This window comes from Brachionichthys hirsutus, chromosome 17, assembly GCF_040956055.1.
Source record: "Brachionichthys hirsutus isolate HB-005 chromosome 17, CSIRO-AGI_Bhir_v1, whole genome shotgun sequence".
NCBI classification, from domain to species: Eukaryota; Metazoa; Chordata; class Actinopteri; order Lophiiformes; family Brachionichthyidae; genus Brachionichthys; species Brachionichthys hirsutus.
The window spans coordinates 2,592,471-2,611,366 of record NC_090913.1 but is presented as its reverse complement, the minus strand read 5'-3'; the positions used below and the strand labels follow the sequence as shown (position 1 = coordinate 2,611,366).

The 18,896-nt window shown below is 48.2% G+C and overlaps 1 protein-coding gene across 1 annotated transcript in view; it reads right to left on the bottom strand.

The window, feature by feature from the left end:
* kcnq5b (potassium voltage-gated channel, KQT-like subfamily, member 5b) overlaps window positions 1-18,896 on the bottom strand; it is a 35,751-nt gene continuing 16,855 nt past the window's right edge. Inside the window, exons 2-14 of the mRNA XM_068750565.1 lie at window positions 11,888-11,978; window positions 10,984-11,110; window positions 9,444-9,619; window positions 8,533-8,658; window positions 8,168-8,278; window positions 7,920-8,015; window positions 7,444-7,538; window positions 6,166-6,192; window positions 4,631-4,854; window positions 3,615-3,726; window positions 2,675-2,806; window positions 1,494-1,620; window positions 1-1,185 (exon numbers count right to left, since the gene is read on the bottom strand). Coding sequence (XP_068606666.1) covers window positions 1-1,185; window positions 1,494-1,620; window positions 2,675-2,806; window positions 3,615-3,726; window positions 4,631-4,854; window positions 6,166-6,192; window positions 7,444-7,538; window positions 7,920-8,015; window positions 8,168-8,278; window positions 8,533-8,658; window positions 9,444-9,619; window positions 10,984-11,110; window positions 11,888-11,978 — 2,629 coding nt within the window. The remainder of the gene's footprint in view (window positions 1,186-1,493; window positions 1,621-2,674; window positions 2,807-3,614; window positions 3,727-4,630; window positions 4,855-6,165; window positions 6,193-7,443; window positions 7,539-7,919; window positions 8,016-8,167; window positions 8,279-8,532; window positions 8,659-9,443; window positions 9,620-10,983; window positions 11,111-11,887; window positions 11,979-18,896) is intronic.

Below are 18,896 nucleotides of genomic sequence, written 5' to 3'. Positions count from 1 at the left end.
TTACTTTAGCCGTACGTGCGGCATGCTTAGCAGTTTAGTGCCGCCGGCTGAGGGCGGGGTCGTTGGACGGGGGTCCACGCTGTGATTAGAGCCCTGGGACGCTGCTCTGCTCTCTGTCCTCAGGAGCTGGGAGGAGTAGGTGAGGGCCTCAGGAGTTCCCCGTGACAGGAAGTCAAACCGTTGAGCCTCTATTTCCCTGTCACTAATAAAGAGGTCCTCCTCACCCCACCCACTTCCGCCGCTCCTGTCCACATCATCACAGCTCCCACCTCCCCCGGGGTCCCGGCCGCCGTTGGAGTCGCTGCTTGTGCTGAGGCTTTGAGATGTGATGCTGTGGCTGTCCGGGACAGCGCCTGGGGCTGCCTGCATCATGTCCTGCACCGACATGGACTGGCCCAGGACTTGCTCAGCGGCACTAGAGCAGCAGCCCATGCTTGGTGGCACCATGGGCTGCAGCTCCAGGCTCATATGTCTCCTCCAGGAGGCCCCCTCCTGAGTCTTTAATCTGCGCCCCTCAACCTGCTGCCCCAGTCTACCCAGCCCCAAACCAAACCCTCCACAAAAGTCTTCATTGTTGGGGGATGCTTCTGTGGAGGTCCCTCGTGGCAAGATTGTCGAGCCCCCACTTTGGCTGTGAGGAGGTGGTGGCGGCGGTGGCCTTGCCAAAAGAGGAAAGCCTCTCTCTCCAACTGCTCTGGCCCCACCACCTCTGAAGCTATTTGGGGCGAGGATGGGTGGGGATGTCCCCACAACCTCGTTGGTGCCACTGTTAGGTGTGGGGGCTCTAGCCGGCGCATAATGACGCCGGTAATGATGATGACCATGAGGCAAAGGAGACGGGCTGAAAGAGGAGGGCGCAAGGCCAGGGGGAGGAGTGGAAGAGCAGGTATTTAGATTGAGGTTGAGCTCATTGGGTGGGGCCAGGATGAGGCGGAGTCCTCTCTGAGACAGGTGGGAGTTGTCTGAGGAGTGTGCGATGTAGCTGCCAGGAGGAGGCGCCCCACTGCCGCTGACTTGGTCGGAGCAGGACAGGTCCTTGCTAAAAACGGAGGAGCTGTAGTCAGACGTCTGCTCCAGTTCGAACAGGGGAAGAGAGGCGAGCGTGAGGGCCGGCGAGGAGCCTTTATGCAGAACCTGGCGATAAATGTCCAGCAGGGAGTCGAGCTTTGACTCGATCGAATGGACCTGTGAGGAGACGGGGGGAGGACAAGAACCTTTAGAGCAAATACATAACCCTATTTTCTTAAATCCAAACCTGCTGATCTCTTTTCTCTGTCCCCTGCGATGAGACACTATCTAACCTTGCTGCAGAGACTTTTTACTTTGAGCTCATTCAGTAAAATTCACAAAGACAATTTCTCTTTATTCATCTCAAACCCTAGACAAGGATACGTCCGCCTCCACACACTTCTGCAAGACGACGTTTTCTGTGACATCGTTTACGCACAGGCAACGTGTAGTGTTCGTGCAACACAAGTCGACAGAGGACAGACCTGCCGCTCCACCTTACAGACACGACCCAGCATGCTCATGTCCTCCAAGATGTCTCCATCAGACAGCAGCTTGTCACGAATCTTCTTATCCAAAGGGATCTGTCCTTTCCCAAGGATTTGATCCACTCTGAAACAATCACACACACACACACACACACACATGCACACAATAAGAGATTAAAAAGAAGAAAGAATCAAAGTCCATGAGATAGCCTCGAAAGTGTAAAGAAACATTTATTGGCGCCAGCACATTCACTTCAGCAAACACAGATAAGGGTCATACTTCATCACTGTATTTGAAGTACTGCACGCGGATGACAAAGCATTACCAACCACGTGAGAGTACAAGATGCTAACTCGCACTGAATCTGAAGTGTTGCGTTAAAATGTAGCATCTACGCTAACACAAACAATATTCCTTCTCAACCCAGCCAGGCTCAGTAGAATCTGGTTAATAACGGCTCATCTGACAGGAAACGGATAATCTCACCATAACAGCTAATATAAAAACCAATCTGCGAACGAAGACAGTGAGATAGAGTTGAAAAGTCTCACAAAACTCCTGGGTGTCCCCCGAGTTCATTATTTGATCAAGAATCTCCCTGTATGAGAGTGTAGGAAGTGTATATGCAGTAGGTGCAGTAAACGATCACAAACAGCAGGGGTCAGTGTTACACCAGCTACATACAGCAGGCAGAAATAGAGGCCGCACATGTGTTAGAATCAAGTTGCAAACTGACACAAAGAGCCAAAATGCCCGAGAATGCGTCATCAGACAGAAGCAGACATTCGCAGCATCTACAGTCTGTCAGCGACTTCTTCCAGGTCGGAGGTGCGACTTAAGAGCAGCAATTGACGGAAGCGTGAAGGGAGATATTGATTCACTCCCTGATCGATCAAAAAATCATCTGCATGTAAGACAAAACTTTGTCTTACATGCAGATGATCTATTTCCTTATTTCTTTTTTTTAAAAGATGCGCCAGCTCCTGTATTGACTGAAAGAGAATTAAACCTTTGTCACATGTGGAGGTTGGGATGGGGAGGGTAGCCCTGGAATGTTTGCACTAGGCAGGGTGGGGGGAGGAAAAGATCAGCTGCTTTGTGTCCGTGGGCCTCCGATCACACTCAGTCTGCAAGGAAGTAAAGGGAGGACACGGTCGCAGCGTGTTATTGGTCCTACCTGGTCTGCAGACTCTTGATGCGACACAGCATGTCCAGGTGTCCGGCGGAATACTGCTCGATCACATCCTTGACATCATAAGGACGCAGAGTCTCCTTGAACTTCTTCTTGGCGACATGAAACTTCATTATCCTGCACAAACGCAGAAGGAAGTCATGAATCAGACTTTCTTTCTACCACTGAAACGATGGAAGTGGCCCTTTTGGTTTAAGCCAACATGTCCTCTAGAATCATTTACGCAAACATTTTAACCATATTATAATTCAGAAATAAAATATCCAACAAACAAAACAAAAAAAAAACCTTGGCTCATCATTCCCTGGTCCAGCAATCACCTGCTGTGGTGAAGTGATTGCTCTTTGTCCCATTCTCGGATATTTACCCTCTCTATGGCTCTTTTCACATCCGATGTTGTGATTTAAGGCTTTATTTCAACCAAACCGCAGCTGGAACATGGAGAAATAATCCAGGCTTGGATGAAGAGTCTTCTGCTCTGATGGCCCTGCTTCTGATGGATGTTGCTAAACAGTTTTTTGTCGCTACGCCTGCTTAAACAAAAGGATTTTTGCCCTTGATGTCTTTCTAAGGCTCCTTTCTGTGTTTCAGACGCAGACAGAATCGACCTGCTGGACGGATTCCAAGATGTTTTAGTCCTTAAAGCACCAAAGTGAGGAGACTCTGCTGGAACTGCATTCTGCTACAATTCTGTACTTTTACATAACATGTAGACTTTGAGCCCTGCGATGAACTGGCGGCTTGTCCAGGGTGTAAACTGCTGGGATGGATGCCAGCACTACCCAGGCATCTAATCCAATTTGCAGCTGCAAAGCAAGTCCTGGGGGGGGGGGGGGGGGGAGGTTACAGCGAGACCCGTCTGCGCATGTGCCTGACATTAGAAAAAAGGGCCCTTTCCCACGTGGCGTCGCCGCCGTCGCCTCACCTGACGGCTCTAATGACAGACTTGACTGAAGGCAGCAAGTCCTCGGCAGAGATCTCGCAGTGACAGCCCTTCTCGTCGAAGCCATCCTCTCCTGCGACGCTTGAGTCTGCTACTTGAGAGGTGACAGGAAGCAGAAAAGAAGGGCTCTTTAAACGATCACATTATATCCACTCCAAAAACACTTAGACAGTCACTGGCAGTGACCTTTACACGTGTCCCATTTTTCCAATTTTTCCATGCGTTTGGCGGCCAGACAGAAATCTGGCTATTTGTACGCTACAGACGGCACTCACTGAAGGTGATTGGAACGAGGAGTCTTTTGTGTGCCGTCTGGAGCAATAGACGAGTGGTACCACAGAAGAAGAAGAGTCAGGCTAATTGTCCCGTTTATGCAAATGCAGTAAATGGAGTGGAATTAGCATGAACGCATTACGTGGAAGACCGTTTATAGGCTGTTTATAGGCCGAGTCAGAACGGCACACGGTGTCTTGCATTCTTACATTTATATTTATGGTAGAGCAATGGACACCCAGCAGATCAGCTTGTTTTTTTGTTTTTTTGGCAGCACTGGTGGTAATTGGGATTTAGCCATCTGCTTGGTTCTGACATTTCCTTCCACCTTCCATCGGTCCAGCCAATAATACGATGGCGGGGCTTGGCAGGTTAAAGGAAGGCCAAAGGAAGGTGGAGCAAGCGGCCATTAGCGTGCCTCCGTTCAGCCGTTTCCTCCAGTGGGCAAAACACACTTGGATCACACCATTAAATGCATTTAGCCAACCAGAGGGATTCGGTCATTCATTATTCTTGATTTAGCTGATGAGGCTTCTATGAAGACAGCAATGTCAACTACAGTCCAGGAAGTAACCGAGCCCAACCGAGAAGTAGACCCCATCGTCCAGGAAGCTCCCCAGGCAACAGCAACTTCAGCTTGAACACGTTTGTGATTCAACACAAAAGATGAAAGGGAACCCAAATCAGCTTGTCAGGAGGTGAAATAACGGAACCGCCCCACTCACCATCAGTGGTGGAGCGTGATTGGCTCTTAAGGCGCAGTGAAGGCCTGAAGCGTGTGCGGTCGTTAAAGCTCCAGCTCTTCTGCACCTTGGTGGGGCTGTTGGCCTCCGTCCCGGCCTCAGTGACCGGAGATCGCCGCTCACCGGCGGCCGAGGTCTGCCTGTTCTTGATGCTCTGGCCCCGCGGGCTCGCCAACCTCACCCGCTCCTTGAAGCTCAACTTCTGACTGTGGAGTCAAAATGGAGACGATCAGCAGAGAACCCAGCCTCACTACTACAAGGACAACGGAGTCAAAACTAAACGCAGCTTTCATTTTCACGACACACGATGGTGCGTATGTAGCACCAGGAGCTGGGTGCAGAAAGAAATAATGGTGTAAAATACAACTGTTCGCCATTCACAAGGTCTGCTGCTGAAACGCAGCACAAAGACCCGCAGGGGAAAATGTAATTAAAATCACCTCAGGCAAAGATGGAACATAGGCAGACAGTGCATTACAGAGCCAACTGTGGTCCCCCTGCTATATTTAATTACTCTGCACCGCCTTGCGGCTGCACAGCCTCCTGCAGATATCCATGCAGCAAGGATTAGTCAGCATTCCCAAATTAATGCCATGTACTAGGGGCGCAGAAACACTGTGCACCCATGTGTCTGAGCAGTGTGCCTCCTCGGACGCTTCGGTTTATTATCAAGACTCTTACTAAGACAACAAAGGGGCGACACACAAATGGCGATGCGTTACATGATGCAGAAACAAAGGACAAGGTTTGCCTCTGACTATTTAAGATGCAAACGTTCTTTTTTGACCCTGCTTCTCACCACAAGCATCTCTTCTTCTGTCCCTTATTAAGTCGAGCTGAAATGTAAATGCAATGATGCCTTTTAAGAACCTCTGTGAAGCACGAAATAATTGAGCGGCGCTATCTGGTGACACTCTGTGATCAAAACTGACATTTAGAAGATGGGTGTGGTTTCAGAGATTTGGATGTAGAATCTGCTTTTATTTCACGCATTTTTTTCATCCTTTGGCTGTAACAAATCACAAAATGTGTCTTTAAACCTAGAAATCCAAGTGAAATCGTGTAGCTCCTGCAAATCCCCGACTGGGCACGGATCAAATACAAACTGACTTTAACAGGGAGAAACATCGGGCAGGTCAAAGGCTCAAGGTGGGAGGAGCCTCTGCTTCGACCAGTTGGGGTGAGAGCGATGAGAGGATGGGTGAGGGATAGGGACCTGATGATACGCTCCAGCGTGCCAAAACCTGCCTTCCCAAGTAAAGACCGTGCTTTTTAAGCCAAACCCTGTGTTTGTTGAGTTGTACCACCAATTTCCCGTGTGGATATGAACCTTAAATAAACTCTGGAACAACTCCCTCGCTCCGATTACAAGCAGTCCGTTTAGTTTTTAAAATATTCGGAGTAAACAACCTTATAAAAATGGGTGTTTCTCCGATCTAAGAGATTGCTCTGCACATTGAGTGTTTTAGAAGACTTCTGCCTCATCTGAAACAAGAAAAGTGAGTGTTCAGACAAACCTTGTGGTCGACTCCCCCGGTTCCTTCCTGGGGTTCACAGAAGGAGGGGGGGAAAAAAAAGGATGAATTAGGATGCAATCTTTAATAATTCAGTGTCAAAGAACCATACCAGTGTCTTTGCAGGTTTTTTCCCCAGGTTACTACAAATCTCTTTGTCCACGTCTTCTAGAATGTGCGTGAATAAAATCAAAGACAGGCAGCATGTACCTGTTGTTCACACACACATGCATTTAAAATGTATTAACACGCTTTGCATGTTAAATCAATTCAAATTGGCCAAACAGTCAAATGAGTCTGTGACATGATTCTTTGTTCGGGTTAAAACTTGCACACTGTATGGCCCTCTGACTCATCAGCACAGGGAAAGCTTTGCACAAAGACCTTTGTGAGAACACCTTGACCAATAATCAGCATTCCAACAAAGAGCAGGCTCACCACATGCATGCAGGACAAAGCAAAGAGAGGAAGTCTGTTGATCAACTTAAATGTGTCTTCAGAGCAGGTTTCGTACATTTCATGGACTGTTTAAATGGAACTAGGACCTCAGATGATTTTTGATTTTCACAAAGAAAGGTTGTATTTGTGTTATAAATGTATAATTTAGAGGAATATTGCATGGGAAATGTTCAATTGTGTATGAGAAGTCTCATAATTAAGAGATCAGGATGTAAATGAAACCACTTTATGTTGTACTGATGACTAGTTAGTTCAAGCAAGCTGGGAAATTATTCGTTATTTGGATGACAGTGAACCAATAAGAGAAATGTCTTTATCTTCTCAGAGCAGATGAAACAGACGTTTCAAACCCCCACCGAGGCAGATCAGTGCCCACAATCTGGATCACGTCACTATCATTATTAATTTGATAGTTATTCTGGTCGTATTCAGGATCTTGTTTGGGAACTTTAAAGAGATACATTTGACTTTTAATAGTTTCAGCTACAATCTGATCTGATTCTATTTTATTATCTCACAGCAATTAACTTCATGCGATCCTATAAATGTTAAGATTCTGGACCACCAGATCCAGACCGGACGCTGGGACCGTACCCGCCGTCTAAAGAACATTTCCGCTAATCAAAATGCAACGATTGCTCATTGAGTCCTCATTGCAGATAAACTGCTGGTGACAAAAGCCTCCTCAGCAGAGGAAACGAGACAAGAAAAATGAAAACGGAAAACCAAAACATCATTAAAACAATACATTTCACATAATAAGCAGAGGGAAAACGGCTGGAGAGGAACAGACAGTAAGAGAAGCACCATAGTTGTACCTACTTTGTAGGGCTGCAGGTATACAGCGCCTTTAAGTGAGGCTTCCAGGTAGCAACGGAAACAGAGTTCTCATCAGCTGCATAACTACGCCAAACACACTGCGTGCAGAATACACAAGGAAGAAGAAAACAGTCAAAAAAGAGGGGACCCCCAAAATATGATATACAATTCAGCAAAAAAGAATGAAACAAGGGATGAAACAAGCCACGTGAAGATCGGGCTAGACAGGAAGCAACAGGGGGTGTCATGGATGTCCCACAGGTGTGTGTGTGTGGAAGAGGCAAACAGATCCCAGAGATCCCAGAGTTGACTACTGAGGAGGAGGAGGAGGCCTGGACAGAGTGAAGCTACATGCTGTCTGCTTTTTACTGGACATGCTAATGGGGAGGGAAGGGAAACCGGGCTGTGGCGTAACAGCAACATTTCATACGTCGCCTTTTTCTGACGCGTCTGTGAGAGGAGCAGGATGTCTGTTTTACCTGGATGAGGTAGGCGGCCGGGTTCCTCCTTTTCTCAAAGTGCTTCTGCCGGTGCTGCTCCTGGACCTTCAGGGCAAAGCCTGAGCCCAGAATACCCTGATGCAATATGAACAGATTGAAGAAAGCACTTTGCATAACTTTGAAAATGAACACCTTATGCAATCAAGCCAATTAAAGCGTCAAACATCAGATGTCATAATAGACCTGAAAGCTCTGCCTGATGCTGAAGACAGGAATAATTCACTCACAGCCGGCAAGGCAAAGAAGGAGATGCCAAGCAGGGCAAAGCCTGCAGAGAGCATCCGTCCCGTCCACGTCTTCGGTGTCTTGTCGCCGTAGCCGATGGTTGTCAAGGTGATCTGTGAAGCAATTTACTCATTATCCAATCCATACCAGCGATATACCTACTGTATATTAGTATTTAGTGTGTCTGTATAAACACAATGGAAATGAACAATGTGTTATGTTTGAGAAAAAAAAAACTTGTGAGTTTGTGATTCACAGTAATGAAGCTTCAGCATTCAGCAAAAGCCTGAAGAGAAGTATTTAATGTAGATTAACTTAATTTGATTGCTTGGATACAAAGAGGCGTTAGATGAATAAAGAAACTCACCGTGCCCCACCACAAGGCATCGGCGTACGTGGCAAAATCTTCGTTGGATTTGTTCTCCACAAGATAGACGAGAAATGAAGAGAAGATGAGAACCAAGAAGCCGATGTACCAGGCGGTCACCAGCTCCTGCAGGCAGAGACCAGCTCTTAGAGTGCAATCACTTCAGCATTAGAGCCCTGACTGTCGGTCGGATTTAATCTGCTTTCTATCGATTCCGAGGGCTAAAGCTTCTGGGCAATGGAATGAGGAGTTTAAGCAGATGAAATACAAGAACAGATTTTAAAGATGCTTCAAGGTGAGGAGAGATAAGACAGGTCTGAGGTTGGCAAAGAAATGAATAACTGAGCTAAAGGCAATGCGATGGATTCCATACAAAACAGTAGAGGGCAGCAAAACGCCACTGCAGCGTCTCGCCTGCCTTATTCAAGGAAGAAGAAGAAGCAGCACAGCCTTAACCTGCCATGTTGTCTCTGCAGAGCACAACATATCCAACGAGAACATTAATGACATGACAAAGTCAAAGCCACATTTTAATATTTTAATTCGTGGAGAATTGAACGGTTAGCAGGTGCGCTAACTTCCGGGCTGCAGCGGACGTGTCGTCCGAGACAGGAGGAGAAGGACTGTGATATTTGAAATATACTGTTTTATTAAACTCTGGCCATATCCAGGTCCAGGTCTGGTTTGGAATCCAGATCCTAGGTGTTTGCATCTTGCTCCAGGTTCTTCCCACATGCAAGTGGATTCGAGCCTCTGCATTTCCCCATGTGTGTAAATGTGTGCACATTTAGCTCGTCTTTCTCGCCAAGCTGCGATAGGTTCAAGGCCCTTCGACTTCGACGGCGCGGGACGAGCGATTACAGAAACTGGATCGACAAGCTGTGTGCGTCATCTTAACGGTGGAAGCCCACCTTGCTGTGTGCAAACACCACAGAGCCCAGAAGCTTCCAGGTACCTCCTCTTCTGTCCATTCGCACCATACGCAGGATCTGCAGGAAACGCAGGCTCCGCAGAACTGAGGTGGCGAAGATGTTACCCTGGCTCCCTGCCGACACCACGGCAACCGACGCGATCAGGACAATGATGTCTGGAGGGCAGAGCAGAACCAATTTCACAAATTGTGCGTGCATAGCAGGGACGATTCTCCAGCAAATTATAAGGTGTTACATTCACATGTTTTTGTCATTCCATGGCAGCAACTCGGCGTGAACTCAGCATAGGGTAAGGTTTGTTCTTCAAAACCCTATTCTTCCCTTACCAATTTCTTAATAATTAACGTTGACACTGCTAAAGACTTATCCTAACCTGGGTTGTGTTACACTCGTGCTGAAGCGTAAAACTTCAGCATCGTGGCATCTCACACAATTTGTCTGTTGGTTACAGATGGAGACTCAAATCAGAAGGGTCGAAGACGGTGGTAGAAAAACCCCAGAGAGGTGAGAGAAAGGGTTAAAAACTAGGAACTGGGATTGGTTCCGTGTAGCCCACGTTATCAAGATGGCTGCGCTGGATGCCACGGCCTCTCTAAACCGCCAAACAAACCACAGGGATTCAGAACCAGCCAGTGCTATGATGGCGAATGTGCAGCTCCGCCGCCGCCCGTTCAGTTCCCATCCAGCCACTCATGGCCAAGCCTGCCGGAGGAGTGGAGCGTTTCAGCGCTCCGGATGACCTTTCCACAGCGCCACGGTCACCTTGCGTCCCGCTTTACACCTCTCCAGCTGATGCTTTGCATTGCAAATAGCGACGCGAGACTCGCGTGCAGCTGTTCTCACATGGAAGCCAATGTCACGGCGCTCTTCCGATCGGCGACCGCGGGAGGAGGTTTATTCCAGAGGTCGTCCGGAACGCCGGTGGCTGACCTCTCTCTGGGCGGTTTACCACTTAAGCTGTTCCTTCCAGACGCTTCCACCGGACATCCGGTGACAATGCCATGTTTCAGACGGAATGTTTATAACCGTGCAACGGAAATTTGATTTCGCCATACCGCCTCCTTGTGTCGCACTTACAGAGGCACAGGCGGAGGAAAGAAGTCTGTTGGAGGCCAACTAACGGAAATGAAGTCTCACAACCTCCAAATGCACCAAACTCGGAGGGTTTTCGTGGCAGCTGTTGCCCTGATTTCCCGAGCTGCCTCCCAGCATGCAGTGCGCCGCCGTCATTTATTACAGAGCCATCAGCGGCACAAGTCATTCATTCAGGTCATTAGTGGATGTTGTTCTTTCTCAGCTCTCTGGGAGTGTCCTCACTGGAGAACCGGCTCCTAATGGGCTTTAAATGAACCAATTAATGCACAAATCGAAACGCGGCCTCGGCGACTCTGGTGAAGCCAGTCCGGTTTACTATCTGGACCGGGTCTGGTAGAGATTTTGGCCACGCTACATCAAGATACAAGTTTGTACATCAGAGTATTGCAGTAGGTGTACTCGGGTCGGTTCCATCTCTGCTCACCTATGACGCAGAAAGGCTTCCGGGCGAAGCGGAGTCTTCCCTGCCATCCCCTGTAGCGACAGCAGCATCCCGCTGACCAGATGCGGATGATGTACTCCAGCCCGAACACCACGATCATCACAAACTCCTGTCCAGGAAGACAAAGACGGCAGTTGTGTCCAATGAATCTACACGCCGGCCGCTGGTCGTCACACGCAACATGCATGCAGCGTCTCATCAGGGTGGACGTCAGCGCGATAAAGCAGCTACTGATGACTCGAACGTCCACTGGAAGGCGCCGGTGCCATTATGGCTGTTCACGTTCAGAGTCGCATTTGCTGACATGGTTCTGTTCTGGGAGCGGGGGCGATGCCAACAAAAGGCCTTATTAGCTCAGGCACGACATGAAGGAAGGGGCGCTGGGTTGCCAAGCTACTTGCAGAGAAAGCAGAAGCGGGAGACGGGCTAATGCGTTTTAAAGAGCGCACCCTGTATTAAATTTGACAACTGGATGCCGAGACTGGAATCAGCCGAGCCACCAGATGATTGTGGGGGCGTCTTAGCGCTTAGCTTCCATCAGCCGCTGCAGCTGAGGATGACAGCAGAGCTGGACGTCCTGAACTACCACTGCGCTCCACTTACCGCTAAAGGGGCAATCTAGTGCAGCAAATACAGAACTGGATGAAAAACAGCAGCCCCTCCTCTCTGTTGGGGGGGGGGGGGGGGGCTCTCTCGTCAGTATGAGCATGTGTTGAATTCACACATGATTGGTGTGCATGCAGTTAGAACAGGGGGACCTGCTGACAGATATTAATAGACATGAAGACAACCAGGTAGAAAGATCAACAGGCAGACAGACAAGCAGACAGACAGGCAGCCCTGCAGACACTAAGGCGGACAGACGGGCGGGTTTCCAGCTTCTCACCAGGATCAGGAGACAGTAGGAAGAGAAGTCCTGATGCGCTGGGATGGTTGAGAACACAGAGAGGACCAGACAGCTGAAAACCAAAATGAACCTAAACGGGGAAAACAGAAAAATCATAAACACAACATCCACACACGGTTGGACGAGAGGACATCAATGGATCCCACTTGAAAACCACAAATGTGCATTACTGTACATCGGGAATTGCACCAGCGTTCTTTCCTCCGAGACAAACTCCCGAACCCGCTCTGGCATCGCAGGAGAACCAGAACAGCCTGGCAGAAGGCTCACGGACCGTGAGCCTGACAATCATCCCGTTTCCTGAGATATCACGTTAATCCCGGCTGTTTGTGGAAGATGATTTGCACGAAACGAGGAGTAAAGACCGCGGCTGCTGGAAAACAAGCAACCTCTAAACATGCCCCCCCCCCCCCCCCCCCCCGGGAAACCGCCGGCTTCCGCCTTCATAAACATGACATGCTTTTTTTTTTAATCCTTCCAATATGATTTCCAAAAACATTTATTTCTGAATGGCTGAGCACGGGGGGGGGGCTCAGTGACCTTTGGTGCTACATGGTGCTAGCGTGCGCGCCTTATCATTTGAGATTTCCTCTTAAGTCCGCGGAGCTTTTAAATGCCCGTGTGAAAACGGTGGGTGTGCAGATCCGGTCAGAGGAGGACTGTGCGATTGTGACCCCTGTTTGACATCCAGAGAGCCAAAATGGAGGTCAGCTTTTTCCACAGCCACAAGGATGGTTATATCATTAGTCCTCCTCGGCTATTAGTTTCTCCTCCTGCTCCGTCACGGGGCTCGGAGAACCGCCAGAGAGTTTGAGCTGAAATCAAACAAAGGCTCCGCACGTTTGAGGTTTGCTCTGCTGATTGATATTTCCAAACATTTGAATAATGCGATTTTGATTGGCGGAAAGCATCTCGTGACAAGCATCTCGTGACAAGCATTGTGGCGTTGTCAGTCGAAAGGCGAGCTCCTTGTTACCGGCACACCTACGCCTCAAACGCTTAAGAGGTTGTCAGATGGAAAATTACAGCGTGACAATCAACTCCCTTCATCCAGAGCCGAACTGGTGCTTCCATCTTGAATATATTTACTTTCAGCGGGAGTCGAGGACTGCAGACGAGCAGCCTCCCAGTTTCACGAAGCTCTTAACGGATTTCACCATTGGATGCCCCCCACCCACCCAGGCCTCGGTCCCTGCCCGTCATGATGCCCTGGGCAGCAGAACGGGTCTGGAGGGAACCCAACGCCACTGAGCGAGAGCCCGGTGCCGCTCTCATTTGCATAATTGAGTTGATTTGTTTGGTTGCAACAGACTGCAAACTGCAACCGGTGGATAAAACAGGTGTGTGGAACCTCAGGGGCGCCGTCGAGGACGTGGAGCCGGGCCGCCATCTGTTCCTGCGTCCCCGCAGAAGAAAGGTGGCTCTCCAGTCGCTGAGGGTCCCCACCCCAGTGTAGCGCTAAAAGGCTCGCCTCAGGAAGGTGTCAAGTGTGAAAAGTCTAAGCCGTAATGTCATAATAAATACAATCTTTACTTCTAGCGCTTGTGATGCCACCATGCAAAAGGTGAACAGCCTTCAAATGTCACGGTTGGTGGCAGACAGTAACAACTGGTGGTGATCACATGATGCATGCCGGGCGGTCGCATTCGGACCTGGGAACGGATGCTCATCGGACGCCTTTCTCACGGGAGAAAAAAGGGCCTTGGTGTTTCTCAACAGCATCGCTATCCGTAAAAACCGTAATCACCAGTGGTCTCAGTGTAATTCCTCACAGTGGAGCCTGTGAGCCTCCTTTCATGGCCACTGTGACCCAGAGACCCAGTTCATGACCTCTGACCTCGCTGTGAGGCCACACAGTTCCATTCCCCCACATCAGCAGTGCCGAAAGTGAACGAGCGATCCGAGAGCGACAGTCAGGCTCAGAGGACGCCGCCGCGAGACCGAAGACGACAGACGGGGCCTTCATTGTGTCAGGCGGCTGTTGGTGTAACGCAGCTCTGGCGAAGTCGGTGCAAAGAGAGGCCCGATGATCGATTCAGCAAGGGGTAGGAAGGGGGAGTGGCACAGCGTGGGACAGGACAGGAACACCTTGACATACGAGTAGAACTCGTTCCTGGACCGAGTTCGGAACTCAGTTTACTCGCATGTCAATACAAATTCTCCCATATAAAATAAATGAAACTAATTTAATCCGTTCCGATGTCTAAACCCCCAAATCAACGCCAATAACAATGGAAAAAACGGATATACAGTATTACTGTAATATAAAATGTGGTTTTATTATGAGATGAACTTCCGAGACAGACGGTAGTGTGTGTGTGTGTGTGGGGGGGGGGGGGGGGGGGGGGTACGTAGACACTTTATACAGTAATTGTACTTTACACGTACATAAACTTAGACATAGTAGGCTCCGTGTTCTTGATAGCGTCCTTCTGCTTGTACAGATCATCGATGTGCTCCGCTCGTACTGGCTTGTCCCATCACTTCTGGACACCACAGTCACGTTGCTCGATCACTTCATGGTTCATCTCCATCGAAGCGCTCTGCCATTTAGCGCCACCATCTGGAAGTCACTTGCGTCTCAAATTTATGCTCGTGTCTCGGAACACTCGTACGCCGAGGTATTACTGCATTCAAAAATAAATCCCACCCAGCTAAGGAACGCAGGGAAACCCCAGCCCCCTGGAAGCTAAGCATGCTGTGGCCAATCTCTTTCATCTCCGAACAGGAATAGAGGTAGGAATATGTAGTAAGAGTTCAAAGTGTCACAAGCAGCCGGGGTGTCACCAGCCTTTTTCTACTTTTGCGGATATGAAAACGCTGGGTCGATGAAAAATATCCCGTTCGGGTGAAACTGTCAAGCAGATTTATTCTCACGAGTTTCATTTCACTCCTGGCTCACGCTATTCCCATTACGGTCATTGTAATGGATCGATCGATCAAGCCTATTGATCCTAGACCAGAGTCTCAGCTGCTCAAAGATGAACATATCATCTATGAGGGGGGGAATCAGCAGAGAGGGAAAATACAGATAAAGGTCCGGCGAGGCCAAAACCAAGAGTTTCAGCAGGAATGGCCGCTTAAATGAATGCCGGCATCGGGACAAGCGGGCTTTGTGCTTCTAACTCTGGGGCTTGAAGATACTGTAAATTCAAAAGCCTTTTCTGAAAAGGTTTGGATTTAGGTGCACGACCTTACAAGACCAGCAAAGCCAAACGTTGTGAAGCATCAAAGCCTGTGCAATCTGAGCTTGGGCAAGGACTGATATCAGAATGGCTGCCTGGATCTTTACCTGTTGTAAAGTAGATTAAACCAAACTCACAATGGTGGAAAAATAGTCGTTTTTAATTGTTATCCAGTAAAACAAGTGATGCAATTGGGTTACAAGATACAGACGTGCACGATGAATAAAAGGCATGCAATTCTTTGGCAATTGAAATCTTTTTGAGCTCACTGGTCAAACCGCTGCCTTTGGGTCGATGAGTCATGCTCTCCTGTGTCCTTATGTTTAACACAACAGTGCAGATAAAGTGTATGCTGCGCGTCACATAACCTTGGCAAACCACAGTGTATTAAATATCTCAATGGAGTGTTCATGTTAGAATTAACATATCTAGAGGCATAAAGCCGCTTGGAGGCTAACCGAATATCTCAAGATCCACCACAAGGTCAACCTGTGACTCCCAAAGGAGGCCCGGAGCAAGGCCACGGATGTAAAACACGCAGGGGGAACACAAATCCAAAGATAAACAGCCGGTGGGCACGCGGGGAGGCAGAAAAGATCATGGGATTCAAGTGCGAATATCACGAATGACCTCTCCGTGACGTGATGAATGACCTGCAGGTGGGCAATTAAGATTTTAAATACAAATAGACTCCTTGAAACCATTGCGATCTCATATTTCACGTAATAAAAGAACCTCTAATGGCAGTACTTCTTCCACATGGCGCATTTAAAATCATTTGAATAATATGGATTTCTTGTGTTTTATGCCCCAAAGTGAAGAAAGATTTCAAATCATTCTGCACACTTACTATTTTGCAACTTATCTGGTTCGCTTTTTGTCGCCATGGTTGCACTAGAGTCAGCTCTAATGGAATACGCCTAGGGCAGGGAGTTTGCTTTCCGGCAGTGCCGCCTCGAGTCATGCAGCCCTAATCCCCCAGAGACTCATATCATCTGGTTTTCTGCACACCGTTTCACAGAAGCAGCTCGGAAACTGTGGACTCTCTGATCCAGAGAGAAAGCCAGGAAGAGACGGAAAAACATCACCGACAACTGAAATCCTATTACTGGGTACATAAGTCCCATCCCACAGCTTTAGATAATTTCCTAGATGCAGATTTCAACTGGTGCCCCTGGTGCTGGGAAACGAGGCGTCAGGCTCAAAGAGAAGGACTGGGCCAAACATTCAGCCTCGGGTGGAGGCCCTCAGGGCGGTCACTCTAAAAACAGAGCGCCGCCATTCAATGAGGTTTGCAGCACATTGTATCACTGAGGTCATGACGGGGATGAGAATGATGGGCGTCTGTCTAACGGCGAGCACCTGATCGCACGTCACCGCTGATGGGAAAACCATTTTGTGGGCCGTTCTCAGAGTCAGGAAGTTAAAACGCACGCATGCAGGAACCGGTGGGCTTACGGCAAAGGTCGTAGCGTCACGTTAAATTACAACCCGGCTCAAACTGTGGCTGAAATCTATGCGTGGAAATGATGAGAAGTTCTCCGTTCAAAGGGGGTGGGGGGAGGATGAGGTCGGAGATGGAAGTATTTTCCATCCATTAGTGGCATAACTGAGATATGCACATAATTCACTTTCCACGTCTTCGCCCATTTAACTGATCACATCACAATCGAGCGAGCTCTGGCTGGATGCTTCACGTCAGTGAGGAGTTACTGAGGCCCAGCAAAGCGTTTCTCCCACACACACACACACACACACACACGGTCGCTGTGGGGAGATGCACATGCAATCGAGTGGGCATCAGCTCAGGACTTTATAAAAAGGCACATTTTAATCCGATATGAATTATGGATGGCGAGGATTTGGCCAGGTTTGGCAGCTGCAGTGGTTAGCATTGCAAATTCTCTGATGTCAGTAAAAACACTGGAGAACAGGAGCCTCGAAAGCAAACGACGCGGCGGCGTGCAGGTAAGATCACCGCTGAACAAAACGTCTAAGTCGCAGTGACACCTCACGAATCAACGCTTCACTTCAACAGGAGATGAAACGCAGCATCCAACTCGCATCAGGCGTTGAACGATGTCTTGAGACGACACTAAACCGCGGAGGGACTGATCTTTAAGTCGAGTCGACTGACGCAAGCTGTGGAGCCATTTGCCTTCATTACACTTCATCGAAGGCTGCCAATAAATCAAACTGAGCACTTGCTCTTTGTCTGCTTCGGCACACAGCTTGCCTCGTCATCTTCACACTGTTGATCATCTAATAAGGCATAAATGTGTATCTGTTGCCAATCGTTTTGGCTAATGTATGCCAAAATAATCCATCCAGGAAATATCCTACATTTCAAACGGCATCGGAGGAGAGAGAGAGCCGCAGACCTACAGTCGTTCTGGGTGTGACTATCACCCACGCCTGAATCATTGTCCTTCAATTAAAGCACCTATTCGGCCACTCTGGCCACTTTCAGTTTCAAAGCCAGGTGGCTATAAAAGCTGATTCTTGACAACAATGATCATTAATAGATATTTGAAGGAACAATCTGAATAATAAGCCCTTTTTTTCTTCTCTCCCCTTGTATGGCCTGCTGGCCACTTGTGCAAACAGGCGCCACAACAGCTGCATACAGATTTCCTTTTCAGAGGCATCAGGGATGAAACAAAAACAGATAGCAGAATAAAACAACGAGCAAATATTGCTTTTAGCAAACACAGAGCACTAAGCAGACAGCAGTTATAATGGACTGGATGGGTCACATTGACAGACATGAAAGATGCTTGGCCAGAAGATGCGGGCCCTCGTCCATGAATGTTCAATGCATCCATTAGAAAAGGGAGCCGGGCGAGTTTGTGCACGTCCGTTTAGAAGTGTAGCATCACATGCACAGAGTCTCTGTCTTTCTGCTTCCCTAACTGCTGTTTAAAATGCTAAATCTCTCCAGCCAAGATTTTGATTGGCTTGCAGACTGGTTATTAGGCTTAATTACTCCCACTGACTGGCTGTTGTCCCCTGTCAGTGCGTGTGTACGTGGGTGAATGTGGGCGCAAAGATCTATTCAGGCGATTATGCCCCGCCTGATTGTGATTTTCACATTTATATAGCCGCTGTGCACGCGCCGTTGTTTCAGCTCCCAACTTGAGAGGATGGATACTGATATACTGAGTGCCAACACAAATATTTTGGTTTCCTAATTCCTAAAATAAAAGCTGGCTGCTTTCTACCATCATTAGTTCCATCTTGTTAAGTCGAGCCGGATTCAAAGCAGCAGATTAAAGAAATGAAAAGAGAAAAATCACAGACGTTGCACACTCAATTTGCCCCATCTGATTTTTACATTGTGATCTCTGTTCATTTCTCTTTTTCCTGCAGCAAGTGTGAGATCGCCCGCCTGCAGCCGGTTGCTGCTCGGCTCAGGCCTATAGGTCTAGCAGACTTCCACCTGAGGGCGTTCAATGACTTCCAGATGCTAAATATCATAAAGGCGCACTGAGCAAAATAGCTGAACTGCCTAAACCAGGTCTAAAATACAGAGAAAAAGGATTTAAAACCAGTCTTTGCAGCGTTTTCTTGTCTCAATTGAGTTATTTTTAACAATGACTCCACACTTTCACATCCCATTAAATTAACCTGGCGTGAACAGTGTCATCTTCAGGATCGATGGCAAGAAATGATGAGATGCAGTCTCCTCATATCAATCACAACCTTTTAAATATCCTTTAGTAAATGATTTTTAATACGTCACACACTTTAAACATTTTCCGCCATCATTTACCTGCCGTAGAAATCACTGAAAGGCATTTACT